Here is a 27,201-nt window from a genome sequence, read left to right as displayed (position 1 = left end):
GAGAGAAATTTGTTTTAGAGCGACGGGGAAAAACCTTAATTCGGCGGCAGCAAAGCCCCCCGACAGAGGAAGGCCGAGCGCCGGCGGAGAAAGGCTGGAAATCTGCGGAGGGATTTAGACGGAGACGAGCCACAATGAGCACAAACCAGGCCCGTGACATGTTTAATGCACGAGCTCTACCTGTGGTGTAAGAAGGGGCCTCACTGAGAGGAAAAGGAAGGGAAACGTTCCTGCCAAACAACATTTCTGACATTAAAAAGTTTTAAAAAAAAGGCTGTGTTTGTACAGAGTGGTCGATAAAGTCCTTGGTTGACAACATCACAAAGACTAAATCCTACTGAAGAGTCACAGGATGGAAACTGAGGTAATTCTCTTTTCTCAGAGGGATGAAAGAGGTCAGTGTCAGCACACGGACCGTGAACTTTACCTCCCAGCACAGGCAGAAAAGGCAGATTGAGAGAAAGCGGACGGACCAGGACTTACCTTGGAAACTGGGGCTGGTTGAAGGGGGGAGGCGTTCTCAGCAAACTGTCCTGCCTGGAATCTGCAGAGGACAAAAGAGCACATGTTCACAAGTGCTTCTGCTGGGATGAGGTTGAAGTTTTCCACGGAGCAGAGAGCTCGGCGAGGAAAGACCATTCGTCCTCAGTTAGATCTGAATGTTTTTAATGCGACATGAAAGCAGCAGCACGGAGCAGGAAGTGGTCCGCTCTTATTCTGACAGTTTGACTTCAGCAGGTGGTTCAGTTTAAACACTGCACAGGACAAAAAAAGATGTGTTTCATGTCATCTGAGTCGACTTTTCTGAGCGAAACTGCGACGAAACCTGAGAAAATCCTCCATTTTCAGCGTTTAGGAGCCAAAACTGGAGGGATTTGACATTAAACATCGATGCTAATTAACCCAATTCAAGTCAGCTTTAACCTTGAAGATTAAAAAAAGAAAGAAAAACTATTTCATTTCTGTCATGGAGACAGAACAAATCAGTTGTCATGATAAAATTAAGCTCTTTCAAACGTCGAATCACGGCGGGCTCTGGAGGTGGAGGGTGGGGGGGTGGAGGATGGTGGGGGGGTGGACGAGGGAGAACCAGAGCACCACATTTGCATTTTTTGTTCAGAAAATGAAATAAGCATTCAGCCGGCAGCATTGTGGACGCCTCAAGTACCCTGGTTCCATCGCTGCAAGCCCTTCACAAAGGCGCACTTAAAAAAAAAAAAAAAAAAGATGGCGGGGGGAGGTGGCGGGGGGGCTAACGGCTTCTTCCAGATTCACTGTTGCCAAGGCGATGACCAGCTGCGAGCCGCGGACTTGTTTGTTTATAGGGGCAGGCCTGCTGAGTGGCTCTGCTCAGGGCGGGTGAAGGGGGCCACGAAAAGGACCCCGAGAGCCACAAACCCGGGAAGGAGCCGGAGCAAAAATCAGGTTCACAGACGCCGACGTGGATGATGCCGGATTAATCCAACGCTGAGCAGAGATACTCGTTCATCTTCAGGCCGGGACCGAACATGTCTGCAACATTTATATTATTCTAGAAGTAAAACGATTCGATCGATCAGTAAGTTGATCAGCAGAGAAGGAATCTTTAAAGCAAATGTTGCAAAAATGATCAGAGGTGTCGTTTCTAACCATTACGTACGCACGAGACGGGCTTCAACGCCACAGGAGAACGTACACCTGGACGAACGTTTGAGACCATCAGCACTGTTCAACCTGAAATGATTTCAACTCAAAACGTCCATCAGAGTCTCCGCAGAGCTTCCTCACCATCACATCCTCCGAGAGCGGGAGCGAATGTTCACGAACTGATGAAATTAGCATCAAATAGCGTAAAAGATCAGCAGAACAGAGCGTCGGTGCATCACAGTAACACAATCTGACGCTGCGCCTGTCAACAAGCACGATCTCGGCTGTTATTGTCCAGTTCTTGTGGGTAAAATCGCAGCAGCGCCAACGTGGGGCCACTTGCTGCATTTTCTTTTATTTCTGACTTGTTTGGGTCATGATAATCCCATTAGCCTCAGCCGTAGCTAATGTTAGCATGCTAAAACACGATGAACATGGAAAACATGGTACCTGTTGAACATCAGCACGCTAGCATGCTGATGTTAGCATTTAGCTCGAAGCACAGCTGTGTCTCAGTAAAGTCTCGCAGAAGGTTAGCACGACTGTAGACTCTTAGTCTTGTTTTTATCTTATTTTCTGGTTTGAAGTCAACATTTTCGGCCCCTTTCATACCCAATCATGATCCTCTCACCTGTTACCAATCAGCCTGTTTACCTGTGGAACAATCCAAACAGGTGTTTTTGGAGCGTTCCACATCTTCCAGCGTGTGAAACGTGTTGCTGCATCAGATTCACAATAAGCAGATATTTACAAAAATCAATGAATCTGATGAGGACAAACATTAAATATATTGACTTTGTGCTGTTTTCAGTTGAGTTTATGTCAAAAGTATTAACGAGTTATCAGATTCTGTTGCAACTTTGCAATTAGAATTCCAAATACAACACAACGAACCAACAAATGGAAAAGAAAAAACAAACAAAAGCAAAGAACGAGGAAATAAACATCACTGCATGTCTGCAGATCTTTGGTCTGAAAGGACTCTCGATCACGCTGGAGGAGGCTGTTGGACCATCTGATGGCTGATAACGGTCAAATATCAGGGAAAGTCTAAAACTCTGAGACACCAGTGAACTTTCTGGAGCTCACAAAAATCACTGAAATGAAAAACAAATCATTAGTTTGTGACCTGATCACTGAAAGCCGAGCAGGAAATATTCCAGCAGATCTCTGCAGGCTGCAGCAGAACCAAGTGAAAGACACAATTACCAGCCAGCAGGCAGACTGCTGTTGGCGCATTATCATTTTGTTTTTGTCATTCAGTTTTCATGTTTGATTATCTCCTCCACCAACAAACTTTAAGTGGACCACCCAGTTGGGCTCCAATTATAACTCCACAACACTGCGGCCTTCTTTTCCCCGTCGCCAGCGATGACTCAAAAGAGAGAATTACAAGTGGACACCTGTCAATCTCCTTAATTAACAATAATCTGAAAGTGTATAGACCTCCAGTCTGCGCCGGATAAAAGCCAACAAAGGATTACGCTTTAAATCCTTAAAACACGCTGCGTCCACTGTATTAATGCAGGGATTACAACCGCGCTAAACAACTAAACGTCTCTCTCCACCTCTTTTCAATTAGTTCAGCGACTATTTGACTCAGCTCCCGTCCGGCCGGCTCAGGTCTGATAACAGAAGCAGGACGGCAACTTTTCTGTCCGCCGGACAAAGCAGGCACACAAGCTCCAAAACGGCATCTGCCACCGCTGCTGGACGAGAATACAAACCCGGACATGAAAGACGGCTGAGGGTGCGACGTGTTCAGGACTGAGAAAGGGACAAAGAATCAGACGCGGCGGACACATGTTGTTTGATATTCAGTAAGGTGTGAAGCTCTATAGATCACCAAATGGCTTTAAATCTTCTCTGTATTAACCGTACTCCAGTCTTTATATCTGCTTTTTATCCGCAAACCTCAAACACCATCACAATGACCTCGGTCTTTTTATTTGGGGAGCAGAATTCTGTCATTAAATAACTCGAGCATGTTACGAGGCCACTGATAAACAAGAACACTGAGTTATTTTGAAGCACCTGAGCTCCTTCTGACCTGCGGCAGCAAACGTTTCTGTCGAGGTCTCTGATGCATCGTCTCAAAGCTGCTGCTGCTGCTGCAGAGCTTCAATCAATATGAGTATTAAAAGTGAGCCCGAGCAGAAACGACAGCCGTCTCCTGGACTGACGCTCGGGTTTAAGAAGCCCCAAAGTAAAGCTAATGTTTGATGAGACGTTTCTGAGTTTCTTTTGGCATCACAGAAAAATCCAGAGAACAGAAACACTGTAATCACCAAGGCCACGCTTTGGGTGACTCTTTGTTATTGAAGTTGGGTTACCAGCCAGTGCGAGCAGCTATTATGTGCAGTTATTATGTTGAAGTGGTCGGTGAGTTTGAAGGCTTATCAGCCACTGTGGCCGCTGGATGAATCCCTTACTTTGCTGCCCTGGTTAAAATTTGGTGTCACTGTGTGTCAAGACAATAATGGCCACCAGCAGAGACTCCCCGGCTGGTTATTAAACACCAGCTGGTCTGGCTGCGGTGCACAAAAGCCCCGCGGCGGGTTTCAGAGGCAGCGTGTTGACACATCACTGCAGGAGGTAGCAGCGCCGTCAAAGGGGGAAGTTAACTTTGGTTTCAACCCTCTTCACAGCGCATCACACACCCAATCAAACGGGATCCTCCCGGATGCTTTTATCAGAGGGGGCCACTGTGTCCAGCCGAGCCACTCGACAGTCTCATTATGGGCCCGGGTCTCCCACAACGCTAATCAGCAGCCAACCCCCCCGAAAAACACAAAAGCCCAGAGTAGCAAAGCCTGCAGTGATTACTGGCCGAGCAGAGGATTGGCCCTGAGAAAGTGTAATCCGGACAAAAGCGAGCCTCCTGCTGCAGGACAAGGTCTACTTGTCTGGATACTCACAATCCTGTGGACGCCAAAATCAGCGCTGACCCACACTAAGTCCAGTTTTTACCTTCAGTGTTAAACAAGAAATTCCACCAGTCATTCGTGTTATTAAAAAAGTCTCATTCTTCCGGCTCTAAAAACCTTATTTCAGACCAAAATGAAAGCGGAAAAGGTCAAAGGTTAAGAACCTTAAACAGTCTAAAATCAGCAGAAATCAAATCTAATATCAGTGCTAACTTCAACAATGGCGTTCAGGCTCCGGACACCTGATAAACCTGATCTAATAGAAATGATCCCGTCACCAGAATCAGGCAGACAGTCACCGACGAGCCACGGCGAACATTCACAAAGATTCCTGTTTGTTAGCAAAGCGACGATGGAAAAAATGCAGAGCCAGATTAAAAAAAGAACGTCCTGGGCCGCTAATTGGCAAGTTTAACATTAAGAACGAGCGGCAGAGGCCAGAGGAGGTGCTGCCGCAATCCGGAGGAGCCAAAAACCCCCATTTGTGTCAAGTGCCACCAGAATAGCTACGACTCCCCCGCACGCCATCAGCAGGCAGATGAGATTATTCATCTACTTGCAAATTGGCACATCAAAGTCAAACTGGAGAAGAGCTGGCAGAGGAGCAGGGGGCCGAGGCCGGGCTCGGCTCGCAGCGTGATTAGGAGCCGGCAAACAGATTCTGCCTCCATATGTGACGAGCTGCTCAACCATCCGTCACGTGACCAGCAAAAGGCAGCCGTTTAATCATATACCGAAATTATTTGTGTCTTATGGAGGCAGTTTGGCAGCTGTGTGTGCAGTGTCCACTTTCCTCTGAGCGAAATGATAACGGTATCTTCTAACGTGTCTGTTTGTCTGTTGTGTTTACGATCAGGCACTCAGGCGATGCTGTATGTTCTGGCTCAAGGACACTCCGGCAGGTCACGAGGTTGTCTGGAGAGGATGCAGAGTGAAGACGCTGCAGCGCTCGTGATCGAGTGGAGCGGTCTGCTGGAGCTGATGTTGGGTTTATTCTGTGATTTTACTGCTTTATAAAACCCGTTGCTTCATCTGCACGTGAGCTTTGCTTCAGACTACTAGAGATCTTAACACGAGTGTGGATGTCCTGATAGAGCTTTAAGCACGATTAAACGTGCATCTGGCACACTGAAATAACAGCTGAAATAACAGACCTGATCCAAACACTTCAGGTCCTGCTCAGCTTTAATCATTACAGTGAGAGACTGACTCCTGACACTGACACCATGCGGTCAGCTACAACTGGGAACTACAAAAACAGAGTGAAGGCGCCCCCTCACAGAATCTCTTTGGCCGAGTTCAGACAGCAGCTCGCACAGAGCACACAAACAGTTTCACGTTCGCTATGACTCGCTGCTCATTCTAACTGGCAAAGCTCCATCTTTAAACTGATCTTGATGTCAGACCTCAGTCACACCCTGATCATTGCTAGCTGATGCTAACAGTTGCACTGAAGCGCCAGCTGTCGTAAAGGAGAGCAGCACTGCAACGAAAGAGTGCAATAAAGAAAGGATCTGATCTTAGCTGATCCCTAAATCAACAGCTCGCGGTGATGATTCAAGCTTCAGCTTTGACACAGATTAGTTAAATAACACTCCAGGATTAATCCAAAAACTGTTTAACATGAGGCATGATTTAACGCTCGGTGTGACAGAGTATAATATAAGTATAGTATAATATTATAATAATAATCTATGTACTTTTCATCTTTAAATTAGCTCATGACTGAGCAGCCAGCATCTCGTTTTTGTGTTATGTGCTAATAATGCCCATTTATCTCCTGCAGGGAGTCACCATGAAGAAAAGTCTCAAAGTTTCTTAGAGGTTGAGCAGTTATGAGAGTACGAGACGTACTCTGCCAAACAATCTCTCTTCACGACATTTCAGTGGCCATAGAGCAGGATTGTATGTCCATCAGCAGTTTGTGGAAGAAAAACTCCAAAGCGTATCGACAAGGAACACAGAGGACGTGAAAGCACCAAATCTCAACTGTTAATATTTTAGATTTCTCACTCAGGAAGCAAAAACACCTCTAATGACACAACACAATGAGCTCTCCTTTCATGGCCAGCAGAATGAAGGAGGTGACATGAGCCAAAAGAGAACATCAGCTAAATTTAATGGGACCCGAATAATAAGGAGGTTTGTAATAAGACATGAACTCATACGGCACTGTTCTGTGCAAGGCTGCAGCTGTGAATCCAACAGTTCACCCACTTTGAGTATTCATTCACCAGCCAGGAAACAGCAGTTTTTACAAAAATTCCAACTATATCTGGTCAAACACACCTGATGTCTGTTTGGAGGAGCTGAAATGTTTGTGCCACCACGTCCGAATGTGAGTGCTGCGTCACAACTACGTCTTTGGCATTTTGCTATTATGTGATGGTGACAGCAGAGATTCAGGCAGGGACAGGAGACAGAGACGCTGGACCTGCATCAGGTGTGACGGTGAACAGGTTTGTGTTCTGCAGTTCAGGTTAAGTGACAGAGTTTGAGTTTCTTTAACTGCTGAGTGACACTGCCCCCTCATATTTGACGTCATATGCACAATATTCATCCTCTGCAAACACCAGCATTCAACACTTTTTGTCCAACCTTAACTGCATCACATCAAATAAAACCGTGAACTTGAACAGCAGGCTGTTCATAGTAGCATGTCATTTCCAAACATGGCTGATTTACACCAGGACCTCCACGTATTTTAACAATGTTCCAACAAAATCAGCCAATCTGTGGTGCAAATACAGCAGAGATTCAATAAAATAAGCTTTGCTATTGTAGTTCAACACCTTTCAGGATGCGTGTGTGTGTGTGTGTGTCTTACGTTGGAAAGACTGGTGGCCTCCGCCGTGTTGGGGACGGTAGTGTCCATGTTGGTAGTTGCCTGGTGGAGGCGTGTTGCTGTATTGTCCTCTGCTGTGTTGGTTTCTGTTCAGATTGTGGCTAAAACAAGAAAACAGGTTTTACTGTCGAATTTAACAACAGAAAAAAAAGCCTCTAAATCTGCATTAACTCTCGCACTGAGGCTTCTTTTAGGCTGGAGGAGAGTCGCTTTAGTCGCAGACAGCAGACAGACGAGGTTCACGCTGCACAATAATCTACCGCGAAGGTGAGCCTGCGCACATTTGACGTTTTACTTTCCAAAGCCATTTTTTACTGTCAGGTGTGTCTGCCACGCACCGGACTGCTGGAACTATCATCACTAACATCATGTCAGAGCTGCACCACTGACCGGATGAAGTCCAACACTGGCTTCAGGTCTCAGACTGGACTTAAACCACATCCCAACAGGCAAAGATTTGAAATGAAAGCAACAAAAAGACCATTTTCTTTTCCTTTTCTCCCTCACAGCCACTGAGCACCTGCCTGTTTGGCCCCATCAAGGCACAAAACCGCCTGAATTACTGAATTAACGACTTAGTTTAGTGGGAAAAAGGAGAAAAAATTGGAATACATTGTGTTTCTTCGAATCCGTGCATGATTAATTCCCACACACGCTACAGTCGGGCCGAGCCAGATGTTCAATTATTCACATTTCCTTAATGATAATATCAACGTGTGGAGGAGAGAGCTTAGATCATAATCAAGGATGGCTGGTTAATGGGGACCGTTAGGGGGGACACAAACATTTAAACACGCTTTCCGTTTGAAAATACTGTAAAATGTGAACACTGAGTCACCGCAGAATCAGCAGTCATTGTTTAACGCTCCTCACTATGGAATCACATCATCACAGCCTGCGGGCGGTTTGAAGGCAGGTGTGTTTTACACATTTCTCTGTTTATTAAGCCGCATGAAAAGGAAACATTTTACAAACTGCTGTGTTTATAAGGGTGTGTTTCATTAGACTGATGTCATGTTTGTGGATACTGACTGTACAGGTCTGTTAGACTAAAACATGCACTTCTATCTGTCTGCATCTGTGCTCTGTGAGCTCGCCTTCAGCAGTTTCACAGGTGATACTCCACATTTCCTGACTGATAAAAAAGAGGTTTTGTCATCTGTCTGAAAGCAGTTAGGAAGTGAGGACTCACAGTCACAGTTAATGCCTTACTCGACCCTGGAGATGGACAGATACGACAGGTGACAGGTAGACGTACCTTAGAGAGCGGAAGGCGGACTGGTCCAGGTGAGCCTGCTGCCTGTTTGGGTTGAAGCCCAGCTGGGGCCTCCATGGTTCCCTGTTCCCCCTCTCCCAGTCCCCTGGCTTCAGGACCTTATTGGGCAACCTGAAAAAACAACAGTCAAAATGATTAATGAGAAAAAACTAAAACATCTCTGCTGTTCTGATTTGGAAACTTAAGGCTTCATTTTCACGCAAAATTATTTTTACTGTTTTGTTTTTAACCGGCTGTTTTTTTTTGCTCCAAATAAAAGAAGGAAACAATAAAATGTGATGAAACGTGATCTGGTAAAGTCTTTAAAACCACGTCTTAATTTCATTTTCTTAATTACTGTGATAATACTGTTACATAAAATCGGACAGATAGCTTTACTTCTTGCTTAACCGCTAACTGCTGCCTAATGTTGCTGCCGTTAGCTTGTTAGCTCAGTTAGCTGTGCAGCTAGCTGACTGGCAGCAAAAGAGACGCCGAGCTGGCCTTCTTTCTGTCGGACTAGTATGTGCTATCAGCTGGCCTGCTCTGCTGTGTCTTGGGTTCTTGACATTTGGGGGTGTTAGCCAAGTATTGTAATAACATGCACACGTACAGCCTGCTGGAACACCAAATGTGGATTAATCCGCCGCTGAAAACAGTCCCCAACAAATTCACCATTTCCACCTGTTTGACTAACGTTTGTTAAAAGCTACAGGAAGCAGCAGTTTTACTGGACCGTTGTTAAAAATGAGTCAGTGTGTTTGTGAGATTTATATGTTCAATAAAAACCAACGGGCTTGAGGCTGAACGCCACAGACAGAGAGGGCAAGTCAAGTGCTGACAGGCGCACTTACACATCTTTTGATGGGATTTGTGGACAGGAACAAAAATACAGAATGTCACCTAAATGAAGGAAAGCCGAGCATTTGTGAGATAAATAAAGTTGAACAAAGAAAAAGCCTCACTTGGCTCCAGGAAGGAGGACCGCTTTGAACACAAAGTCATCTGCATACTGAGGATCCTTGAACTTCACTCTGGAAAGCAGAAGGAAAGATTTTTCAACAAAAACAGCCAGAAATATTTCCATTACATTTTGAAAAGGAAAATGTCCCCTTCAGCACAGGATCCTGAGTTTGTCATGTGTGATGTGGAGGATTATTCTCCGATGAAGAGTCGTCATTTTCTTCTCAACCTGCCTCGTCTACTTCACCCTGTGATTTTCAACATGTTCCTGAATGTCTGTTCAGCCGCACACTCGCATTATTCTAATGACGGGTGGGTGGAAAGAAACACACGGCTCAGCGCTGGCATGTGCCTAAAAATACGCCGCTTTGCAGCTATGCTCACTGGCAGGCAGGCCGACAAAATATACCTGAACCAAAGGTGTTAAAGTAAAGTTTGTGTTAAAGGTGAGATCTGTATTAAGACTGCATGTAATTTATACAGAAGGGCTGGACAAAATAAGAGGAACACCTGACCATATAATGCAATCAATTGGTTGAGGGTGGGAGTATTAATCGCCATCGACAACAAGTTCAGTTATTTCTCAAGCAAAAATGGCAAACATCGTCCGGTTTCAGCTTCTCAAATGAGAGGATATGCTGCTTTTCTCACTCTTATATTATTGTAACTGGACCATTTTTGGGTTTCAGGCAGCTGTTCAAATAAAACATTTTAAAGGATTACACGATTAACTGAATAACAGCGAAACAAATCTGATAATGACTCGTTGCACATGTCGTTATCAGCTTCCAAAAGAAAGGATCTGCTGTGCGAATGCTGGATTTGTCTGCTTTAAACTTACAGGTGTTCCTCTTATTGTGTCCACGTCCTCTCGCACTTGACTTCAGCTTTCCATTATCTGAACATTTGCACTCCAATCGTTCTTTGTTCCAGGCAGACATGCATATGCAGAGTCAGAGTTCAAGTACAAGCATTTGAAAGCAGACTGACTTTCAGCACGCTGTATGTTTGAACGCAGAGGATCCATCCTCTCAAGCTGCTACGCCGTCAGCGCGCAAACAAAAACCAGCGCGAGCACCCGTCCTTTTTAAACTCGGACGAGTGTTTGTGAAGGGTCGTCAAATGGCTGTTATCTCAACCTGCAAATACGACAACGTTCTGCTCTCTGTGTTCACTCCTTTTGCTATCAGGCAGCTAACGCTGATGCTAGGCGGTCCTTACCCGATCGCACTGTTCTGTGAAATGTCGCGCAGCATCGGGATGGGCGACGTCACTGCCCTGAGGGGGGAAAAATGTCAAAAAACAAAGAGAAAAGCAGAAAAACGATGAATAAATCAGCAGGTCAGAGTCGTCACAGTGGACCGGCTCGCCTTCAGCGCTTGTTAAAAACACTGGAACGTGGGACAAAATGTACAAAAGTGGGAATGAAGCGGGCGTTCCTTACTTATCTGGTAGAATAGGGTCGTCATCAAGATTTAATGTACCTTGGATTCCATGGCACAGCTCTGCAGGGATCTCAGTGCCCTGCAGGAGAGAAAGGTGGAGTCAGAACAGCAGAAGAACGTCTGCTCTCAGACGATGGAAGTAACGGACAGAAAGCTGAAATAATGTGCAGTTACTTCGAGGACATCTGTAATCTAACCAGCAGGAGGTGTTTGGGCCATGTTTCTGACCACATTCCTGCTCCTCAGAGGAGAAACCTTCTTCATTTTAAAGCCCACGTGAGCAACTCTGTGGTGCCACCGTCAGGACCAACTATACATGCTGAGCTCTGCCACTAATAAGACTCTCAGCACATACATGTGAATGTCTGAGCAGCTGGCTGACCCTGTCCAAACCTGACCAGTCCTGGTTCATGTCTGCGGTTTTCTCTGCTGCTGTATTTTGCAGACATGCTCATTAACGAGCATTCACCAGTCTGAACGGCAATCAACAGGACCAAATCCGACTCGGGCGACACCTGCGCGGCCACGAACACATCTGCAGCAGAGTGACGCAGCAAGTAATGCAAATCTTTGACTGGATATGAAAGTTTGAGCCGCAGAAGAAGACTATCATTACAGGCACGTGCAGAGCTGACGAAGCAGCTGACCGAGTGCAGCTGCAGGATGCATCGCACCACATCAGGATGTTTAACATAAAGCTAAAGAAGCAGTGAATCAGCGTAACTGTGAGGAACTAACTGCTTTAGTGTCAAACCTTCAGATGCTGCATGTTGTGAGCTGAACTAACATTCTCATTCTTGAGCCGTGAGTCTGCTTTGAAGCGGACCCGATGTGACCGGGTTCGGGTTGGTTACCTCGAGAGACTCTGCGCGGTAGAGTTCATGGATGAAGTCGAAGAGCGGGTGACACTTCCCCAGAAACAACACGTCGCTTCCCAAGCTGTTTCTTTTCACTGCAACAGAGAGCAGACGGCAGCTGTGGTCAGGGAGGAAAAACCAGTGAGTGCTGGGCAGACTGGAGCTCTGATCTTACTGGACTGGACGGTAGAAAGGAGGGATGAGAGGGCTGATTGGACGAGGGAGACAAGAAGAGACGAGCAAAGACAGAAGAGGAGAGAAGGAAGGAGGAAGAGGGGCCAGCAGTAACCTCCACAATATCTCCTCTTTATTAACTGTAAATTCAATCACATCTGAATGCATCTCTTTCAGAAAATGACTGCAATCAACTCAGCAGAGAAGCCTTTCTGTTACAGAGTTCATTAAAAGAGAGATCCACAGCTTTTGCTTTGGCTCACCTTCCTCGGTCGTGAGGTCGGGGTAGACGTCAGCCAGCGCCGCCCTCAGCCGACGTTCATCCACGAAAGGCAACAGGGCCACGCCTTCAAAATAAACAAATAAATAAACACAGAGTGAATGAACTGGACTCAGCACGACTCCTCAGTGTCATGAAAGAGACACCACTGAGCGTTTACTGCTTGGGAAAGCGACTCACCCTGCCAGGCGTATTTCTTGCCGTTCAGATCGATGGCGAAGTCGTCGGGGTAGAAGTCAATGATGGAGGAATCCTGTGTCAAAACAAGCATTTAGAACAAGATGAAGAGCCTGAAGACGAGGCAGTCTGCTGATGTCTCTGCATCTCATTCTGGGCCCAATGCTTACCGGGCTGCTCATGAGGTTTCGCCACGTCTCGGGCAGGAAGTTGCCGCTGGCGGCAGGAAACACTCCCATCAGCTGCTCCAGCGGCTTGAACTGCACACAACAACCAAATGCAAGCGTTTACACACTCAGACTGAACTACACCGTAATGATGCTTAATGATGTCCAAGGTTTTCTTCGTCAGAGTTTGATCGTGAAGAAGAGGAACAGCAGATGAAGATGTCTTACCGGCATGGTCCCCTTCTCAAAGTCCGTGAACATCCCTTTGATGTCTTTGAAGTCGGAGGCGAACGGAGCGTAGTGGAACGGGAAGTACCACTTCCAGGAGGCGCAGCCCTGCGGATCCACACGGAGACGATCACTGACTTTAATATGACTTCACAGAAACGCCACATTCAGGCCATGTGAATATCACCATTTAACTCAGGCTGCAGCTGACAGCTTATCCTCAGAAATGATTGATCTGTTGAAGATCTTTAAGTTTCACTGATCAGGCTGTTACATAAATGTCAATCACAATTCCCCAGAGCCCCACAGAAAGGTCTCCAAATCATTTGTGTCATCCAGAACACACAAAGACTGAATTTAAAAAAAGCAAAGTTTGGCGTTTTTGTTTGATTAACGTGATGATTGATCAATTATCCAAATTGTCGATTCGCTTCCTGTTCGACTTAATGTTTCTACTCTCCACTGAACACTTCATTATCTTTTCATTTTAAGTGTTGAGCTTGAAGTGATGTCCAGACGAACATGCCAGCGGGACAAAATGAGAAGGAAAAAACACTTTAAGACGACGAGGAAATGGACAGGAAACAGCTTTTCTTTGCCCTTTTTCCACTAAAATTCCACTGCAGCACAAAGCTTAAGATCTGATCTGATCAGACTAACGTGCCTGAGCTGACATTTAAAAACCTTCACAGGCCTGAATCCTGATCCCTGCTTTAAACCGAGTCTGAACCACCTGCTCAGTGGCTCCAACTCCAAAATTACCGTCCTGTCTGTCGCTTTCAAACTTCGACGTGTGGGGGCTGATTTCTGCTGCTTGAGCTACAGTGGAGCAAAAACCGGGCCAGTCCTTCAAAACCAGACTACCCCGTGAACCCTGGAGCATCTGGGAACAAAATATTCCTCAGCGCCTCCTGAGAGGCTCTTGCATCTCAAAAATAATTCCCGTCCTCAGCTCCGTGTTGTGGAAAGCTTTATGCAGGAGCGGAGAAGAAGAGCAATAGAAAAAAAAAAAACCCACCCCATCTAATCCTGCAGATCCAGCATTTGCACCACTTATCCTTCCTGAACAAACACGTCTCACACCAAAGAACGACCTTCACTTCCCACAATCCACCTCTGAGAAAACAAGGCCCTCTGATAAATCCAGCAATCCTCACATCTCAGCCAACCTCAGCGCTCTATTATCAAAGATGCTCATTCAAATGATAATACGGGACTTTACCATAATAAAAGGCAGAAGAGGCGCCAATCTCCACACTGAAATAATCGCACAAATCATTTATGTTAATATGACGAAATGATTTGTCTCGAGGAGAAATTCATTTGTGACTGCAGCCGGGGGGGTCAAAGACCACAAACCACGGCGACCAAACACATTCGCGGCGCTGCTTCAGAACACCTGACGCAGAGGGAAGAGCTGCGAGCTCACGGCGCCTCGTGTTAGAAAACTCTACTGCTGCCCGACTTAGGCCTGCAACTAACCAATACTTTGATCATCAATTAGCCTATCAATCAGCCCTCTGATTTACTGTTTAGTGTATAAAATGAGGATGGCCAAACAAATGTCCTAACCCCAAACATTCAATTTGTGGTGTCAACAAAAGCAACAGAAAATCCTCACGTGAGCAAATGACTTCACCTTAATCGATTATTAAAAAGTTGCTGTTTAATTTTCAGTTTATTGTCTAGTGAACTAATCACTGCTGCACCAATCCCAATCAATGATTCAAATCAGAATGTAATTAAAAAAATTAACTACCATGAAATTAGTTGAAACTCATTAGAATGAAAATCAGATGATTTTATTTTGCTGACATTTGTCAAATCCAAATCTTCAATCTAAACCGTCATTCCTAAAAATATTTTTTATTATAACTCTTCAGGTTCATGCAGTGCTTCACAAGGTGGATATTTTGGGAGGTCAGCTCAGTTTAAACTGAAATCAAGCACCTTTGAAAAACTGAAAATCAAGAACAGCGACGCTCAAATGAATGCATTAATTAAATGACATATTATTATCAGGATCATTATTACCAAGCAGCATGCAGGTTGTTGTTTAAGACAGAAGACTTGTTGCTGCTGATCCCTCGATTCTATCCAGGAAGTCCTGACTCGACTCGTTTTGATTGAATTTGTTTGAATTCTTGAGGATTCACGTAAATTAGCAGAATAAAAGCCTGTCATACAAAAGCGCCTCTCAGTCTGACCAGTCTGTTCGACTCATGAGAGAAACCTCTCTGAGGTGTTTCGAATATTTCCTACATCCCAATAAACTCAATGAGGGCTGCCGCCAGATTAGAAACACGTCTCAGAATAATGCAATAATTAAAAAGCAGCGCAAACAAAAATGAGCAGAAAGTCTAACAACACCTCGTCGAACATCGTCGACAACATCTGAAACAAACACTGAACTGTGACTGTGAAAGCAGATTCAGGGCTTCTTCTATCTGAGCGCACACGGACACATTTCACTGTTATAACGCTGTGAAACTAAGGAAAATAAAACAACTACAAGAAGGAACCAGAGCCTACGCACATTCACAGAGGAAAAGGCTGATCTTTGGATCATTATTAACTGGAAAATCGATTGATCAGCAGGCGAACTTTTCTAATTTGTTGTCATGCTGTTAGAAATAAATAAATTCAGGACAAATGTGGTTTGTCTACGGCGTCTGATTTTTGCATGAGCCGCCTCAAACAGACCGTCAGCGTGGAAAATGACACACAAACTCAAAGGATCTGAAAAACTGCAGTTGAGAACAGCGAGCGAATCCCCTCCTTTGTGTTTTGGATAAACCCGGCCCGCCTCGCCCGATTGCTCGGCGAGGTGTGCGCGATCATAATTCTGCCGCGGCGGACGGAACCGTTGAATGTGTGGCAGCAGAACGCAGACACGTCCCCGTCCGCCGAGGGCCCGCTAATGAATTCATCCAGAAGAGCCCCCTGAGACGGGCTTTGGATTGGCGAGCATGTGGAGTCAACACACAACGTGCATATACACGGCTCACAATCAGGCCGGACAAATCCCCCCGGCTCAGCCCGAAATGCCCCGGCTCTTCTGAAGAGGGCCCGCGGCTGATTATTTCATTTCAAGATAAAGATCAATATTTTACAACAATAAAATGATTTAGTGTATAATCACACTGCAAACAAGCAGCGCAGATATCAGCGGCTCGCCGAGGAGGTTTGTTTGTCGACAGAACGGAGGAGAAAACCTGTTGCTCTGCTAAAAACGCCGCTCGAGTGCGACCTGAGACGGAAAAAAGGACGACGCCAAAACCTTTTGGACGAACCTGCAGCACGTTTCTGGATCTCTGATTAAAGAGTTCCTCGTCAAACTAACTTAAAATCTGCTCTTTTAACAGTTTCTAATGGATATGCACACTGCGCCTTGGTGAAGACTTTGATGGAAAAACGCATTATAACTGCAGGCAGAAAAAAACAGCTGATATTTCGACCCACTGATGCTGAAGAAAGACAGACTGAGCGTGCAGAACTGCGAGGAGACGAGCTCTGTCCTATGAAACGGCTTTTAAAGTTCGCTCGGACTCCTCATCTGCACAGAGTTACTCTGCGAGCTCTGCAGAACTTCAATCTGTAACTCAAACCAAACTGATTGGTTTTATTGAACACAGCTGAAGTTACTCAGCAGAGGCGGTCTGATTGGGAAGCAGGATGAAAGGGGAGGGGTCACCACAATCATTAGGACAGTTCAAAGGAAGCCAATTAAAAGTCTGTCACACTAGTCCTGGTTTATACATATACAGGAAGTTAAGTTTAAGACCTTTTCCACACATTTTAAGACCTCACAGCCACTTGGAGATCCAAACGGCTTCATCAGCAACAAACAACAACTTACATTCACTATACAATGATTGTAAAATAGCACAATTAAACAGTCCCAGTCAATGCAGCGTAATTCAGATCGGCCCTGGGGGGGAACGAGCCATCATCGCTGCAATCGATGCTGAAGCACAGCTGCTGCGGGGGCCAGATGTGTATGCTCAAAACACATCTGTAAGACTTCTGCTGAGTTTTACTTCGGTTCTGTTGGGTTTGAATTGTGTGCAAATTACGATGCTAAAATTGCCGTTTCTGTCAATGGAGTCTGGTGGGTTTGGGTTTGAGTGATATAAGAAAATGCAGATAGATTTTATGATTTTTCACAGTATGAATGAAAGTAAATGAAGCCACAGAGTGACGTCAGTGTTACCTGATAATAGTAGCGCAGCACCCAGCAGAGGCCCTCCACGTACGACTTCACCACCCTCCGCCTGAAGTCGTCGTCCGTTTCATCCACGTCAAATTTGGTCTTGTAGTATCTCTGCTTCCAGCCGTCCTCCCACAGCCTGCGACACACACAGTTGTATTTTACTGATGCCCAATCGGTAACGCACAGGTGCGACAATGCAGCCCTCAAACGTCGCTAGCTAGGTTGGAGCGACCCATCTTCCAGGCGTCAGGACCTGACAAGTACGTGTGTGTGTGTGTGGTGGGAAATCAGCCCAATTCCCAAACATCTGCAGGTCAGGGATCCAGTGATTTTCTCAGAAAACACATGTGGAAACAACCAGCTGACCACAAAACTATGACCCAACGCTTTCATTCTCAACTCCCACTGACACTTCCAACATGGCTGCCCCACACATCCAGCCTGTGCAGCTCTGTTTATGAAGCATCATGATATCGATCAACTCTCTGGCCGCCGAGGCTTAAACATTACATCTTTTTATTACATATACGGTTTCTGACCTTGAAACGTGAATTTACTGGACTGTTGAACAAGTGAAAGTGACTGTTCAGGTTGGCTGTTTGCAGTGTAAACGTACCCAAACGATACATTTGCTTATCAAAATCAGTAGTTTTGAGGATGCCACTCTGTTCATCTAAAAAAAAAAACCTGCATTAACTTCCTTGCTGCTGCTGGAATAGTTTAATGGCTTTGACTTCTTGGCAGACTTGGGGCGGCGATGCCGTTCTGCACACATAATCAAGGCCGTCCGGCATCTGTGTCGTGGATCCTCGGAGCAGCCTGCGGGGAGCGCCGGCTCCTGAGAGGAAAGCCTCCATGAATACCAATTTAGCCCGATGGATTTAGCAGCTTTGAGGAGTGCGTCACAGAGGAATTTACTCGAATATTCCTGCTTTCCATATTAATCACGTGCAGAAGGAGGTGGGAGCTGTTCAGCAGAGGGGTGAGTGTGTGTGAGTGAGTGTGAGTGTGAGTGTGAGTGTGTGTGTGAGTGTGAGTGTGAGTGTGAGTGTGTGTGTGTGTGTGTGTGTGTGTGTGTGTGTGTGTGTGTGTGTGTGTGAGTTGGGGAGGTGGCAGAGAGTTAAACAGCTTGTGCTGCAGCACTGTGGCATTAATGAGCACATCTCCCTGGTCGTGTTTGTTAACAGCATCTTTGTCGACTGAAGCTGGTCTGTAAAGACTGTCTGCACACTTCGATTAAACGCACCCCAAATACCAAGAATTAGTCTGTACCACTCAACAATAGTCTCTTTTATTATTCTACCTGTTTGCACTATTAATTACTCATTGCGCTGTGCGACAACAGACGGCAAATTCTGAATACTACTACAATAACTGCTCAATTTTTCTTTTTAGCTTCATTTTCTTTGTAGATGTTCGAAAAAGCTGCTGTCAGTCACCACGTGGTGACAGTGGAGCCCTTAACTGTGTTACCGCTGTGTGTAGAGCAGGCAGCCAATCAGGAGCTAAAGCAACCTGCTGCTCTGATCTGATTGGTCTCTGGTCAGAGGCAGCGCTCCGAGGAGAGGATGTTTCGGGCAGGTGAACCGTGTGCAGCCGAGGCCTTCGAAGCAGCTGTGTGGTGGTGAGACTTTAGTCTCCTTTTGTTGTTTGAAAACGACTAAAAACTGTTTTTATCGACTCGTCTGACACGAGGATGTCCTCTGTAGCTGCTCTGCATCTCTGCTGCAGGCGAGACGCTCCAGACATTAGCCACGACCAGCATGACACAAACCACACACAAACTTCTGACCCGACATTCGACAGTCATGATGCATTGTGGATAACATAGGCACCAGGTTTCGACTGGAATGGAGAATGTGTGGAGCAAAGTCGATGTCTTTTTTAAAAGCAGTCCATTGAGAGTCCACCAACGTCACAGGAGTGAAACACTAAAACCCTCCCTCCTCCATGCCACCCCCTCCACCCGGGTTTACCTGACGTTGTCCTCAGGCTCCGGCTCGCTGTCGCTGTCCTCAGCTTTCCTCTTCACCCCCCTGCTGTCTGAGCTGTCGCTGGGCCCTGCAGACGGCTGCGCGGGGCGACAAAAACCCAGGACGGAACAAAAGAAAGAGATCAGAAGAAACCCAAAGCTTCATCAGAGCGCCAAGGGTCACAACAAACATAACCTGGGAAGTCCTATAAAGTCCAGTTTATCCAGCAGGAAATACTCACAACTGATTATTTAACATAATTATTTTTCTCATTTTTCATTATTTTTCTGTCCATTGATTGATCAACAAATAATTTCTGCTCTAAACATTTCTATTTGTGTGACTGTCTTCTTTAACATGCAACTCCGCATTTTATACACACACTTCTGCCGTATAGATAGAGATCAAAGGCTAAATATTGCAGTACAGTATGTTAATCATGACATTAGAAATGGGTTTTCCAGTGGTGTCTGCTGCTACATCATCAAAACAATCAGACGGAGAAAAAATCCTTTGACTGCTCTGAGCTACCTGCGCTGCTGTCTGGTACAGCTGCTTTATGTATGGATATGGTTTTCTACATTTCAAGGAAGCTGATGGAAAGAAAGAAGAAGAATAAACATGAGCACGGCTCCTTAGCCTTCCTTTTTCTCTGAAGCTTTGTGCGCTTTTCATTCATGTGCTAATGAACGGCCGGCTATTGTTGGTCGATACATTTAACGCAGCACACGGGCAGGAAATTTAACAGCTTAACAGAAGCGTTAAATAGAAACACGACCATGAAGTGAACAAAGAGACGGCATTCAAACAGACTGCGGTTCAGCCGCAATCCAACTCATCGGTCTCAAAATGACTGACGGCCAGTTCAGAGACGTTTTCACGGAGGCGATCGACTCGAAACGCTTTTACTTTTGAACACACTGATCAAGAACTTTCAGATTACTATTGGGAGACATTTTCACCAAGAACTCACATTGCCGCCGTTCCTCATCATGGCCTTCAGGGACTGAGCAGCATCCTGCAGAAGAAGAAAAACATTGATGAGTGCACGTCACCTGTTCCACCTTCCTGACCGGATCTGAGGACGAGCGACGTGAAAACATCACAGCGTGTGACTGAAGCGCAGACACACACATCAAATACTGCCGTCACGTTTAGACTGTGGTTTTAAATTCTAGCTGTCAGTTGAATATTCAAAAGAAGAGCGCAGGGTTGTTCACGATAACTTCATCCAGGGTCGACAAATTGATCCTGCTTTTAAAAGAACCAAATTCGAGGGAATGAGAGTAAACAGAGGAGGCACAGGGAGTTAACACCAGGAGAATTCAATCAAAAAGACGAGATCAGCACACACACAGAAGAAACAAAACAGACTGAGCAGTTAATACACAGACACTCTGTGAGAGGAGCAGACTGGAAACACCTCCTGCTCGAAGTCATACCCAAGGTTCGTCCTATTTAACGGACCAGTGAAGGCTGCGTTGCATAAGAGCCATGCAGGATGGTGCTGACTGTTCCAGGCATTAGTCAAACCCTCAGGTGTTAGCATGGAAAAGGAGTTATGGCTTGAAAAAAAAACCTTGAGATTTTGATTGCAAAGTGCATAAAAGTATAGATTAATGGTCTTAATTTTGTCATCTTTGGGAAGTAACCGTGGTATAAACCGTCCACATAGTCAAATGGGACGTCCTGGGATGACCCCTCCATCATTCCTGTCATACTCTATGCGGGACACTCCTGCAGGTCCTTCCTGCTCCCTGTAGACCACCCACACACACCCACACACACCCACACACCCCAGAACCGTAACCGACACCTTCACTCATGCGCACACAGAAACGTGTGGTACCATGTTGTGTTGCTGCCTGGACTGCATCCTCATGTCGTAGGCCTGGTGCCGAGCGTTCTGGACGGCCTCGGGTCGGTCTCTCCTCCCCAGAGCCTGAGGGGCGAACTGGCCCGTGGTCAGGTAGGCGGGGCCCCGCTGCTCCATCTGCCACCACACAGAGGGGAAAATGAGACAGTCAGCCATGACTTTAGCTTCACCAGTGCCTTCTCTTTGTCAATTATATTTCTATAGAGCTTATCAGCAGATCACACACAAACTGAGGGTGTGGAAACTGAAAATGCATTCAGGTCTAATGTTCATGAGCATGAAGCATGAGCATGCACAATGTTTGAGCACCAAAGAAAATACTACACTAAATAATAATACTGTCCACACTGTATACATATGTGCAGTACTCTGCACTTTACTGCTTTTGTACTTCTGATTAGATGCTAAACTGCATCTTGTTGTCTCAGTACTCTGCAGCACTCTGTGCAGTTATAATAAATTGAATTTTATTGCTCAAATTTTCAGTTATAGATTACCATCCACCTCCTTTACTCACCTTCATCCTCTTTTTTTTCTCTTTCATTCTTCTCTTGAAAGCTTCCTAAAAGGAAGAAAATGTGAAGACTTGTCAGTGAGAGAAAGCAACAAATCACTGCCAGAACAGTGTAATCAAACAGCAGTTTCTTGCTCATTATGATTTTAATCATAACCATAAATAGGAGCTTAAGTTTCAGACACATTTTGGCTCCCGTCAGAAACGTACTGAGACTGCACTCAAAGGCGTCTTTTACAACTCTCGTGTCCACTGTGTGCGAAACTGCAGAAACCTTACGTCGTCCTCTTTGCGTTTCTTGAAGATGTTGTCCTCGGCCACGCCCACCGCCTGCATGATCATCTCAACTCGCTCCAGGTTGACGTAGCCGTTCTCCGTCAGGTAGCCCTGCAGGCGAGCACAGGCCCGGTTACTCCAGAGAGACAGAGCTGCTCCAGAGAAAAGCAACCCAAACTGGAAACACTGAGCGGTACATATTTATGAGGACACTCACTCCAGTTTTGTGCACAACGTCTTTGTAGATGTTGACCAGTCGATCTATTGCTCCCTCTCTGAAAGAAACGATAGCAGTGAATAATTAAGGACGAGTCAATCGGCGTGGATTTAAATGAGAATCGGGAGAGGACACTGAACCGACATCACACACTGGTTTGTCCTTGACAGCAGCAGGAGATTTGGCTGCCCTATCAGCCACTCTGGCAGGTAACCAAACAACATTCGGAGCTCTGTTTATGCTTATGGAAATAAAAAAGGCCACAGAGGAGTATTTAAACTGAACAAAAGAAGTCTGAGCGACTCCACCAGCTTTCAGTCTGATCAGCGCTGGAGTGACATCAGGCTGTCTTCAACACCTGCGCATCTAAAGCGACACAATACAACCGTCCTGCAATTAACCCTGTTTTTTGTGACGCTTCAAGAAAGACTGAGTCTCGCCCATTTCTGGACTCGTGCTGCCATGAAGGAGCTGGCAGGAAGGAAGTGTAAAGAAAGAAACCCTGTATGTTTGTTTATTATACCTCTGAACCGTTTCTAATGCTCAAAGCAGCTTTCACCACGACAAGCTGTCCTGAAGCTCACCTGATTTCTAAGGACGGCAGGTGTGGTAGGAAATCATTTCCAACAAAGAAACACATGAAGACCCAGTCGTCTACGCTCCTCTCAAAGTCGAAGGGAAACGGCAGGCTGGCCATGGTCAGCTCTCTGCCGAGGTACTGAAAAGACGGAGGGAAGCGTTAACGCGGGTCATCTGGTACGTGATTTCATTTCTAAGGTTGCTCTAATAACAATTAAAATGTGAAATAAAAAATGTCTGACAAGCACCACTCCCAACTGAAAATCAGAAAAGCATGAATTAAACAGAGTGTGGAGCTGCAATGAAGAAGAAGCAATGAACACCATGAACATCGTACCTCCCGCAGCACACAGAGCCTGATAAATATGAACTCCTGTTCAGACACTGGCATCGAATCTGCAAACTCATCATGCTGAAAGAAAGGAGAAGAAATGCACAATTCACATCAGATTAACAGAAAGCCAGACAGGAAGGCACCGGCCTGACATTCATCATACTCCAGAGTCACAGTCAGCTTTTTAAAATCTGCATCACAGGACGGCAGGAAGGCTAAAATTTCTATATTGTTTCACAGCACATGTTGAATTTTTCTGATTGACATTTGTTTTTTCCTGCCTACTTGCTTCACAGCTTGTCTTTTTAACTGAACTTCACGATAAAAAAAGCATTTTTCCCCTTTAGTTCTGGCCTTTAAGCAAAGATTGTTATTATAAAACACTAACAAAAACATTCCATACAAGAAAGTGCAGGAGCACGAGCAGAGCTCACCTCTCCCTGTTTCTCTCTGGCCGTCCCCTGACAGTCTTTGATTTCGTGACCCATCTGTCCGCAGAGCGCGCAGGGGCGGGGCTTGTTGGGTTTAAACTCCTCTCTGATGATGGTGAAGTTCGGCTCGTGGGTGGCCAGGCCCAGCATGATCAGGTCAGCTGATCATCGGTCACCGCGGAAACAGAAAAGGTTTTATCTCAACAAGCTGGAAATCGTGAAACGTGTACTTCATTGCGCTTCTTCTTCATCTCAGACGGTGGATTTAAAGGCTTACCGTCGGCTCCACACAGGCAGTGGTGTGTGTTGGGGTCGTGGTTGGGTTGAGCTGTCAAAGCGGATCACAAACACAAGTCAACAACACGTCTGACGCCGTTTGTGTGATCAGAAGATTCAGTCTGATGGAATTCTGCACTTTTCTGCACTTTCAGCACATTTTTCTTGTGATTTCGTGAACGTTTTTTTGTCTTGTCTGTTCGATTGTGTGCGTCTGTCATGGCAGCTGTACCTCTCTGTCTCCTGATGTAGTCCATAATCTTGTGTTCACCCTCCCCAGGAACACTGGCATCAGAGAGGAAGACCTGGAGAACCAGAAGTGAAGGTCAAAGGTCACTGACTGTGAACAAGGTCAATATCATGTCAACTGACAAGAGCTGGAGGCTAAAACAACAAAGTAAAACAGGAAAATTCATTCTAACGTTGTTTAAATATTTTGTCAATAAATCTGTTTAAGCTGTAAAATGTGAATTTGCTTCTAACATTTCTGGCTGCATTTGAAAGCCTGAGCAGCAAAGTTACACGTACTGTGATGTTCCTCCATCCCGGATCATTGCTGAGTCTGTCTGCGACGTAGTATCGAAGACACTTCGCCAGGTTGTCCATGAACTCTGTCCCCTGGAGACAGAAGCAGTCAAATCCAAGAGTGAGCCAGGTTTGTATCATAAAACAAACACACACAAAAAAATTAATATAGAAAAAATAAATATAAAAGACTAACATGTGGCCATGAAAGAAGGCAAGCTATCCAGCATTAAGTTAGAGCAAAATAAATATCAGCTAAACCTCTGATTTTACTTTTTAAAGAAAGCCTGAATGCAGTACTTTGTCCCACTTACTGGAGTGATGCAGTTGCTGTCAAACCTCTCTTTGATCTGCTCAGGTGGAAGATAACCTCCTGTAGAGGACGTAAGGTTACGCTGAGCATGAAGGGTGAACAATGAAAGACACAAAACTGCACAAACAGCGAAACACACGACTACAGCCGTAAATCACGGAGGACTCGGTTACTCATCCAGAGTGAGCTGCCAGATTAACTCATTCAGTCAGTGAATGTTTTAAGCTGCTGTCCCGGTTTGAGTGCTTCCTCAATCAGACGAGTGTGAACGACACTTCAGATACACGAAATACAACCGTGCAGCAGGTGACATCACATAACAACGCTCTTTTTTAAAAGCCTCAGTCCTCATGTGAAAGTACACTAGGTGTGTTTCTAAAGCCTGGATCCGTCTCTGTAATTCTGCATGAAGTCTACAACTTTCTATCCGGCAGAGCGGGCATCTAAAAACATCACACACCTCTCTGGATGATCTCCTCCCTCATTCGGTTCTTCTCCTCCACCAACTCCACTCCTTCTTTGGAGGCACGGAACCGCCGAGAGCGCTGCTGGTTCATTTTGGCCCGTGGAGCCTGGTCGTAGTGAAACAGGGTGTCATTTCTAACGTGCAGCCTTTCAGGTTGGTACTCGAAGCTACTTTCCTGCCTCTATTAAGCCTGATTGTGTTGAACAGAACAGATGAATGAGAATCCTATCAGGTAGGAGAATAAGCAATAAAGCAAATGCTGTGGTCAAACTTCCTCACACGAAACAATAACTGACTGATAAGTTAAAACTGATATGAGCAGATATTTCAATCAGCTCCCAAACTGGTGCGATCTTCGCTCTGACTGAAAGTTACTCACCACTCCATCGATGGCCATGTAGAGGACTCTCCTGGGCCGCACAATGTTGAACAGGCGGTCGATGTACTCGAAAATGGCGACCATCATCTCATCTTCGTTTTTGGGAGCAGGTCTGTGGAAAGCAGAGTGAGGAGTATGAAGTACGCAGAGGGTATGTGGGCTGGACTTTTTTTTAATCCATTATCTGTGCAGTCTTATATGAGAGGATGTAATATACCAAACTGAAATTAGAGTGTCCTTGTTTAGTTTAAGAAAACAAGCTCTAAGTAGAAGGAAACCCCACAGTCAACACTCAAAAATTGAAAGTTTAGCAACTGTGGCTCGATTCGGCTGCCACAATCACACACCCAGGTTTGAGCATAGAAGCAAAATTTACAAAATTCATTTTACTTGGTTGGTTGTTTCCTTTTCTTTCCAACCAACAGTGCAAATTTCAAAACATGAGCTGCAACTTTACAAAGAAAACACCTAAAATAATCAGTTCCTCAAACACAGTTTTCCAATAAGAAGGCATGCATTTAGCTTTTTGGTCAGCAGAAGCAACACAAACATTAACAGTTAGGGCTAAAACACACTGCAAACAGAACCAGTCGTGATGGTAAACTACACAAACTAAGTCGTAAAGGTCTAAAGTGCACAGAGAGGGCTCCTACTTGTCTTCAGGATGTGTACACGGGTGAATGATCCCGTTCATGTCCAAGTACAAGTTGTCGAACTCCACCTCGTTGGGGTTTGGTTTGGTTGTGTCAACAGGAATGCGGACTCCATTACATTCTTTGGCCTGTGAAGACAAAACAGAAGAGAAGTAAATCGTTTCGTTTGAAGACACCGCAGGCTTTCCGTAGAAAACCGTTTGGCAGAGGAGGCCGAAACAACGGGCCCGCTCATTCAACACGTGACAGCTGCTAAGAGAAAAGGTACATCGGCTCCATCACACGTGAACTTCTGCGGTTTCATTTCTAAAAAGTGTGTCGCTATTTGTAAAATCAGCTGAGGAGTGAAAGCCTCCAAACATTTCAAGTCATCCCCACTCAGAGCACAACGCTTACAGAAACTCAGTCAGTGTCTTTTAACGTCGTCATTAATGATTAAAGGTTGATTATGGTTCATAGTGCTAATGTTACATTGAGTGTCCTCAGTAGGACGTTTCTGTTGGTGGTCTGAAGTTGAGGACAAACAAACCGCGCCGTTTTGTTTACAGTCTCACTACGAAGGCCACAAACTTCCGCCGTGCTGTTAGTGCTAGCTAACGTCTGCCAAACCGAAACTTTCACGACACAAAAATGCATCGACGACACAGCGTCGGAGGCAGAGAACATTCTTAATCTTCCGGACACGGTAAACGGTGTGTATTTAGGAGGTTACGGAACGTTAAAAACCGTCCCGCTAACGTTCACGCGACAGGCAGACTGACTCGGTTGCTAGCTAACATGCTACTCACTTACCTTCTCCTCAACACAATGCACAATGATTGACGAATATTTTCGGCTCAGCCAACGGAAAAACGCCGGGACTCCCATCTCCGATAAAGAGATGCGCTTATTTGGTAGTTTATAAAAATATGAACCCGTACGAAACAGTTAAAATAGCTCAATTAAAACACTGAATTTGTTATGGATGAATCCAACACTTCGGTTACATGCTGCTGGTAATGACCATTGGGTACTCATTCCGGTTCATGTCGACTTTTCCCGTAGCATTCCGGAAATGCCCTTGGGCCTACAGCGACATCAATGGCCACAAACGGCACTGCAGGCAGCTGACGGCTTTTGTTAATCAAGACTCCGTATTCATTCTCGAGACTGTCGCGTTACATCCGAGCAGAAAAGCATCTCAAACGCGTCTCATTTTGTCTAAAATTACGACATAAATTTCTGCTTGTTTA

The 27,201-nt window shown here is 45.4% G+C and overlaps 1 protein-coding gene across 2 annotated transcripts in view; it reads right to left on the bottom strand.

The window, feature by feature from the left end:
- The window catches only part of xrn2 (5'-3' exoribonuclease 2), a 30,176-nt gene extending 3,200 nt beyond the window's left edge, over window positions 1–26,976 (bottom strand). The window contains exons 1-29 of one of the 2 annotated variants that reach the window (XM_070987338.1): window positions 26,762–26,976; window positions 25,970–26,097; window positions 25,317–25,428; window positions 24,932–25,043; window positions 24,473–24,531; window positions 24,162–24,251; window positions 23,866–23,938; window positions 23,635–23,685; window positions 23,361–23,518; window positions 22,930–23,004; window positions 22,598–22,731; window positions 22,014–22,071; window positions 21,800–21,907; window positions 21,524–21,568; window positions 20,980–21,123; window positions 20,104–20,148; window positions 19,134–19,228; window positions 17,158–17,293; window positions 12,945–13,052; window positions 12,720–12,809; window positions 12,553–12,625; window positions 12,356–12,439; window positions 11,916–12,013; window positions 11,061–11,140; window positions 10,838–10,894; window positions 9,619–9,687; window positions 8,657–8,785; window positions 7,381–7,499; window positions 484–544 (exon numbers count right to left, since the gene is read on the bottom strand). In XM_070987338.1, coding sequence (XP_070843439.1) covers window positions 484–544; window positions 7,381–7,499; window positions 8,657–8,785; window positions 9,619–9,687; window positions 10,838–10,894; window positions 11,061–11,140; window positions 11,916–12,013; window positions 12,356–12,439; window positions 12,553–12,625; window positions 12,720–12,809; window positions 12,945–13,052; window positions 17,158–17,293; window positions 19,134–19,228; window positions 20,104–20,148; window positions 20,980–21,123; window positions 21,524–21,568; window positions 21,800–21,907; window positions 22,014–22,071; window positions 22,598–22,731; window positions 22,930–23,004; window positions 23,361–23,518; window positions 23,635–23,685; window positions 23,866–23,938; window positions 24,162–24,251; window positions 24,473–24,531; window positions 24,932–25,043; window positions 25,317–25,428; window positions 25,970–26,097; window positions 26,762–26,836 — 2,666 coding nt within the window. In that variant the 5' untranslated portion in view covers window positions 26,837–26,976. Of the gene's footprint in view, window positions 1–473; window positions 545–7,380; window positions 7,500–8,656; window positions 8,786–9,618; window positions 9,688–10,837; window positions 10,895–11,060; window positions 11,141–11,915; window positions 12,014–12,355; window positions 12,440–12,552; window positions 12,626–12,719; window positions 12,810–12,944; window positions 13,053–17,157; window positions 17,294–19,133; window positions 19,229–20,103; window positions 20,149–20,979; window positions 21,124–21,523; window positions 21,569–21,799; window positions 21,908–22,013; window positions 22,072–22,597; window positions 22,732–22,929; window positions 23,005–23,360; window positions 23,519–23,634; window positions 23,686–23,865; window positions 23,939–24,161; window positions 24,252–24,472; window positions 24,532–24,931; window positions 25,044–25,316; window positions 25,429–25,969; window positions 26,098–26,761 lie in introns of both variants that reach the window. The other variant, XM_070987339.1, reaches the window with a different exon arrangement.
- Between the last annotated feature and the right edge of the window lie 225 nt (window positions 26,977–27,201).

The sequence above is a fragment of the Chaetodon trifascialis genome, chromosome 19 (assembly GCF_039877785.1).
Source record: "Chaetodon trifascialis isolate fChaTrf1 chromosome 19, fChaTrf1.hap1, whole genome shotgun sequence".
Taxonomy (NCBI): domain Eukaryota; kingdom Metazoa; phylum Chordata; class Actinopteri; order Chaetodontiformes; family Chaetodontidae; genus Chaetodon; species Chaetodon trifascialis.
Note: the sequence above shows the minus strand (reverse complement) of the source record. Positions and strands in the feature narration are given on the sequence as shown.